The 6,981-nt window shown below is 40.9% G+C and overlaps 1 protein-coding gene across 3 annotated transcripts in view; it reads right to left on the reverse strand.

The window, feature by feature from the left end:
• Positions 1 to 6,659, reverse strand: part of mfn2 (mitofusin 2) — a 28,657-nt gene extending 21,998 nt beyond the window's left edge. The window contains exons 1-2 of one of the 3 annotated variants that reach the window (XM_021615837.2): positions 6,446 to 6,659; positions 2,320 to 2,498 (exon numbers count right to left, since the gene is read on the reverse strand). In XM_021615837.2, coding sequence (XP_021471512.1) covers positions 2,320 to 2,494 — 175 coding nt within the window. In that variant the 5' untranslated portion in view covers positions 2,495 to 2,498; positions 6,446 to 6,659. Of the gene's footprint in view, positions 1 to 2,319; positions 2,499 to 5,643; positions 5,843 to 6,445 lie in introns of those variants that run through there. The other 2 variants (XM_021615838.2, XM_036988098.1) reach the window with 2 other exon arrangements.
• Between the last annotated feature and the right edge of the window lie 322 nt (positions 6,660 to 6,981).

Raw genomic sequence — 6,981 nt, forward strand, 5'->3', positions numbered from 1 at the left:
TTCGAGGGTGGCTGTTGTCGATGTGTCCCTGGTTCGAGCCCAGGTAGGGGCGAGGAGAGGGATAGACGCTATACTGTTACACTGGCAATACTAAAATGCCTATAAGAACATCCAATAGTCAAATGTATATGAAATACAAGTGAAATATAGAGAGAAATAGTCCTATAATTCCTACAACCTAAAACTTCTTAACTGGGAATATTGAAGACTCATGTTAAAAGGAACCACCAGCTTTCCTATGTTCTCATGTTCTGAGCAAGGAACTTAAACGTTAGCTTTTTTACATGGCACATATTGCACTTTTACTTTCTTCTCCAACACTTTGTTTTTGCATTATTTAAACCAAATTGAACATGTTTCATTATTTATTTGAGGCTAAAATGATTTTATTGATGTATTTTTTATGTTAAAATAAAAGTGTTAATTCAGTATTGTTGTAATTATTACTAATATATATATATATATCTCAAAAAAATAAAAGGGAACACTAAAATAACACATCCTAGATCTGAATGAATGAAATATTCTTATTAAATACTTTTTTCTTTACATAGTTGAATGTGCTGACAACAAAATCACACAAAAATTATCAATGGAAATCAAATTGATCAACCCATGGAGGTCTGGATTTGGAGTCACACTCAAAATTAAAGTGGAAAACCACACTACAGGCTGATCCAACTTTGATGTAATGTCCTTAAAACAAGTCAAAATGAGGCTCAGTAGTGTGTGTGGCCTCCACGTGCCTGTATGACCTCCCTACAACGCCTGGGCATGCTCCTGATGAGGTGGCGGATGGTCTGAGGGATCTCCTCCCACACCTGGACTAAAGCATCCGCCAACTCCTGGACAGTCTGTGGTGCAACGTGGATGGAGCGAGACATGATGTCCCAGATGTGCTCAATTGGATTCAGGTCTGGGGAACGGGCGGGCTAGTCCATAGCATCAATGCCTTCCTCTTGCAGGAACTGCTGACACACTCCAGCCACATGAGGTCTAGCATTGTCTTGCATTAGGAGGAACCCAGGGCCAACCGCACCAGCATATGGTCTCACAAGGGGTCTGAGGATCTCATCTCGGTACCTAATGGCAGTCAGGCTACCTCTGGCGAGCACATGGAGGGCTGTGCGGCCCCACAAAGAAATGCCACCCCACACCATGACTGACCCACCGCCAAACCGGTCATGCTGGAGGATGTTGCAGGCAGCAGAACGTTCTCCACGGCGTCTCCAGACTGTCACATATGCTCAGTGTGAACCTGCTTTCATCTGTGAAGAGCACAGGGCGCCAGTGGCGAATTTGCCAATCTTGGTGTTCTCTGGCAAATGCCAAACGTCCTGCACTGTGTTGGGCTGTAAGCCCAACCCCCACCTGTGGAAGTCGGGCCCTCATACCACCCTCATGGAGTCTGTTTCTGACCGTTTGAGCAGACACATGCACATTTGTGGCCTGCTGGAGGTCATTTTGCTCCTCCTTGCACAAAGGTGGAGGTAGCGGTCCTGCTGCTGGGTTGTTGCCCTCCTACGGCCTCCTCCACGTCTCCTGATGTACTGGCCTGTCTCCTGGTAGCGCCTCCATGCTCTGGACACCACGCTGACAGATACAGCAAACCTTGCCACATCTCGCATTGATGTGCCATCCTGCATGAGCTGCACTACCCGAGCCACTTGTGTGGGTTGTAGACTCCATCTCATGCTACCACTAGAGTGAAAGCACCGCCAACATTCAAAAGTGACCAAAACATCAGCCAGGAAGCATAGGAACTGAGAAGTGGTCAGTGGTCCCCACCTGCAGAACCACTCCTGGGATTCTGCAGGTGGGGCGTCTTGCTAAATGCCTATAATTTCCACCTGTTGTCTATTCCATTTGCACAACAGCATGTGAAATTTATTGTCAATCAGTGTTGCTTCCTAAGTGGACAGTTTGATTTCACAGAAGCGTGATTGACTTGGAGTTACATTGTGTTGTTTAAGTGTTTTATATATATATACATACATACACACACACCTCTAAACTGGACCAACACAGAGAATTTGGCATAAATACATTTTAAATCAGCCCTACGACGCAAACTTGAGCCGGATAATTCACTTAGTGAATGACATGTGTGGGTGTTGAGTGCCAAAGACAGACGGAATAATATTTCCGTTGTACTCCACACACTGTACTGTTTGGACTGAAACCTAGCTGCCAATAAAACAGGCAAGTGTCAATCAATTCCACACCACAAAACATTGTGCTGTTCATTGGTGTAAACGTGTAAAAGAAAGCCAGCTCTCTCGATCACAACTTGTGGTAAGTTGGAAGGCTGGTAGCTACCTTCCAGAAAGTAGGAGCTTTCTTTGATGTACGCGGCCAGCTGCTCGAAGATGCCGTTGATTTTCTTCTTGGCCGTGACAAAGTGCTTGAGCGGGCTGGCGTTCACCTCCGCCATGAGTCTTTTGTCTTTCTTGCCAATAGCGTTGGGGTTAGGTCGTGTGAAAACCAGAGACATTGCACTGAAAAAGAGAGCAAAGAGACAAAATGTGTATTACTGAAAACAAATCATCCTAGGTAAAAAAAATATATAAAAATAATAAATTAAAAAAAGAAAAGAGGGGAAAAAAGGATGAAATCATTTACAAATGTAGGCTGTCACTAATATGTAGGCCCTAGCTTCCTCTGAAACGGTGATGGCATTGGAAGGATAGGCTTAACGAGCGACTAATCCCAACTGAAAGTTCAAAACCCAGGGAGAAAGTAAAAACAAATCCTTATCATATTCCAGTTGAAAAAGATAAAACCATGTTATGTGATTAGGCTACATTTCTTAGCCTGCCTGCGGTAAAATACAAATTGTAAAAGGTATTCAAAATGTTTCAACAGTGAAAACAGAAGGAATGACAAGACACCTTACTAGTCAAATAGTAGCAGAACAATGGCTGACGTTCAATGAAAAACTAAACTTCATTAACTGACCCCTATTTAAAACATAGGCTACATTGTTCATTGGGGAGTCAAATGTAGAGTAGAACGATCCTTTGAATGGCAGCTGCTAATAGGAAAAATGCTGCTCTGTTCAAAATGGTGAGGATGTAAACAATACATTCACTCTCCTATTAGGATCCCACAGAAAGGAAATCGGGATGTTTCCAGATCCCTTTTCAGCTAGTAAGCCTAGGCTATAGGCTAATATCCACTCTAAACTTGTTTTACAGTTGACTTTTTCAGGAGATTGCTTTAGATTTGGGTACCATATGCAAGCAAGATAGATTGTGAATATTTTTTTGAGCTGAACGACACCTCATTATCAGATGACAATTACACAGGAGAAACATCAACTTCAGAATGAAAACCAGCTAGAATAGAATCAATTTAGTTTCCATAAATAACATTGACAAACAATAGGCTAATGGTCAATCAGCTGACTTTTAACTTGTGATTGGGGGGGGGGGGGGGGTCAAGTCACATATCGGGATATTATTTAACGCTATAACGCAATATTACTTGTGTTAGTTGGCTGTAACTGCATAAAAAACACCAGTATTTTTCCTACATATCTTGTTCTCCATCTTTTTCAAAAGTGAGCGAATTTGTTTTCAGCACTTTTATTTCCATGACGGATGAAAACTTGTTTTCTCATGTCTCTCTGGGCAATTCCACATTAATAGAGTGATGCCGCGACTCACATTTTCAACTTTCAAATGTTTATCAGTGCAGATGCATAGTTTGGTAACAGAATGACGGCACCAAAAGCACAAACTGTCATTATTTTAACAAACTTCGCATCTGCACTGTTCTTCAAGTAAAATGTGTTTGTCAAAAGTCCGAGGATTTTCTTTTTGAATTAGTCCTTGTGCATAGAGTTGTTGTTTTCACTTTGAAATCATTGCTTTTTGTTTGGCATACATTTTAAAGTGAATAACGCGAGTCTCAGCATCACTTTGTTACCGTGGAATTGGCCCACATGGTGAGCAATATATGGTGAGCAATATTTTTGGAACATAAAATCACAATAAATCTTGAGAATCGCAATAGGCCTACATATAGTATCGGCACCTAAGTATGGTGATAATGTCGTATCGGAAGGTAGCCTAGTGGTTAGCGCATTGGGGCAGTAACCGAAAGGTTACTAGATCGAATCCCCGAGCTGATAAAGGAAAAAAATCTGTTGTTCTGCCACAGAACAAGGTAGTTAACCCACTGTTCCTAGGCCGTCATTTTAAATAAGAATTTGTTCTTAACTGACTTGCCTAGTTAAATAAAGGTTAAATTCCCGGCCCTAGTTTTAATCTAAACTAATGACATCGTCATATAGCCTATATTACTCATGCAGTAGCCTAGTCAATCACACAACCATCATAAACACATCTCAACCGGGTTCATTTGACTTCCTGATAGATATAAAAAGATAATGTGTCTTCTATCAAAGCATTTTTGTAGTCCTAAAGACAGAGACAGTTTAGGCCTACAGGTCTAAGCCAAAAAGCACATGCACTGGTACGTGCTCTGCAGGAGTGCCAGACTTCACAGCCAATTGACTGTCACCAGGAGCTCTTGGCACCAGGTTACTAGTGTCAGGTGTCAACCTAACAGAAGCCTTAGACATTGCCATCTGATAATCTACCAAAACTCCATGATAATCTGTGATTAGAGTGCCTGAGTGAGTTAACTACAACTCCTGAAACCTTATTTTTGTCATATTGTTGACTTGACATCAGCAAGCAATGCATGATATCGAACAGGATATCATGATATCGAACAGGATCTTAGAGTGCACTCTTAATAATGATAGTAAAAACCTCAAAGTACAGAATCTTAATTTATTATTGTTCAATATGATCCTAAACCTACCCAACCCTAGTGACTCAGCCAATAAGTGTTCAACAGAGAGAGAGTGAGAGTCACCTTCAGTAAGGCCTACACTGTAAGGACAAGCATGATTTGCTTTTGGCAGCTGTCCCCATTCCCAGTGTCAGACAGCCGTGGTTCACATGGACTACTGCCCTGTCAGTAATGACAAAGTTCAAGCCACAAGCATATTGTAGCCCATGTAAAATTCAGATGTCTTCTTCAGCCACAGCCTACACTTTGCAGTCAATTCTCAATTGCATGAGATTGCAACCTCAAATGTGTTTTGCATTAAAGCAGTCAAACGTGCAATATCTTGAAAATGTGACTGCTGACATGCAAAACAATTTGGGACTGTATCAACAGTTGACTAATGATTTTTTTTTTAAAGATAGTTTGGGTAGATTTTCCCTTTAATGCCACTTTCGAGACAAAAAAAAATGGCTCAGTTTCCCACTTGAAAAATATCAGAATCAACTAATAGGAAGCTGTATGCAAATGTTAACTAATGGATTCCTAGTTGTCTTGAAAGCATTAATCACATTATCTGGTGCATGTACAATCTGTAGCTAACTGCTTGACTATGTGCATAGGCACCACTCCCCCTGGATGACTGCCTGTGATCCCTGGCCCTTGATCCAACTGTCCTAGGGTGCCTCAGGGAGAGCTGGATATGCAAAAAAAACATTTACATTTCACACTTGTACATATGTGAAAAAGGACAACTATAAGCGGACCCTATTTGACCGTTTGTGTAAAGAGTAGAAAAATTCCCATCAGCATTGAGTAAAACTGAGGGTAGGTGCCACTTACCTTACCTACTTGTTAGATCAACCTTCAGGGAAAATATTAGGCTAATGCTACTTTATCTAGTTAGCTAGACAAGAACTTGATCGTTACCATTCACCTACATTTCGCAAGAGACTCAGCTGAGGCTGCAGTGGTCAAACAGACTACATTAACGTTACCGCAGTGACCTAAGGGATAATCCACCCTAAAAATGAAACGTGCGACGTCATGATAACGTTCTCATGACTGGAGATAGGGGATAATTTGCCTAGAGATAGACCACAGACCTTGTATATCGTCATGACGGAGTATATATTTCACCGACATGTGCTAAAACGAAACAGTGAACCAAATTAATCAGCTCAGTTTTCCGTGATTTTCGCTTCTCGTCTTGTCCTACTCGCCCGGTTTGTTTTTGTGTGAAAGGGCCGTTGGCCTTGCGAAAACTGGAATCACGTTGACAATTGTGAAATTTTATAGCTAGCTAAATATCTCACATGCTGATATTGACTTTGGTATTATTGTGGGGTAGCTAGTTTGTGTAGTCTGGGTTACCGGTCTTTTAGCGAACATCCCACTCCTGTCATTTGCCAAAGACTGGCTAATGGCGGGTAGCTTGCTGCAGTTAACTAACCACAAGTGACATTTGCGCTGGTTTTACAAGTTTCTCTCTGACTTTGGACATGACATAACTAGCTAAAGAGTTAGCTACAAAGGTAGATAGCTAGAAGGCTCCGATGCTTCACGTTGTCTCACGTGAATGTAACAACGTTAGCAGCTAGCTAACATTAGCCAACGACCGTTAGCATCACTGGAGAAGTCTTACCACGAAAGGGTGGACTGATTTATAACCAGTCTTCTTGCATCTTGGTCCTTCGATTATAGCAATGAATATGTACTTAAATGTTACAAAATCTAGTTAGTTAGCTGTTTTCTCCGACCTATCCAATTAAATGACCTAGCCAATGAATGGAAAAGGAGTAAATTTGGTAATTTTCACGTCCTTGATCAGTTTTGTGGTGGTTGACAACTACAGCAAAGGCACGTTATCGCAACCTATTGGAGTGGAGTGGAACTACCTACAATCACTGTAAATAGATGAATTAATCATTTAACGTAAACGTGGGTATTCAGAAAGTACGCAAATAAATACAAAATATCGATAGATCAACACATTTTTAAATAATTCCAGATAAAGAAACCATATACGCCTTGTATCTCGAGAGACAATACGTTGTGGCTTTAGAGTAAAAAAATAATTAACTAGTAAGATCAAATAAATACTTCAAAAAATTTGTATGGAAATAGAGTAATCAATAAACAAACTGTAATCACTATAACAACACATCAGTTGAAAAGTCA

The sequence above is a fragment of the Oncorhynchus mykiss genome, chromosome 9 (assembly GCF_013265735.2).
Source record: "Oncorhynchus mykiss isolate Arlee chromosome 9, USDA_OmykA_1.1, whole genome shotgun sequence".
Taxonomy (NCBI): domain Eukaryota; kingdom Metazoa; phylum Chordata; class Actinopteri; order Salmoniformes; family Salmonidae; genus Oncorhynchus; species Oncorhynchus mykiss.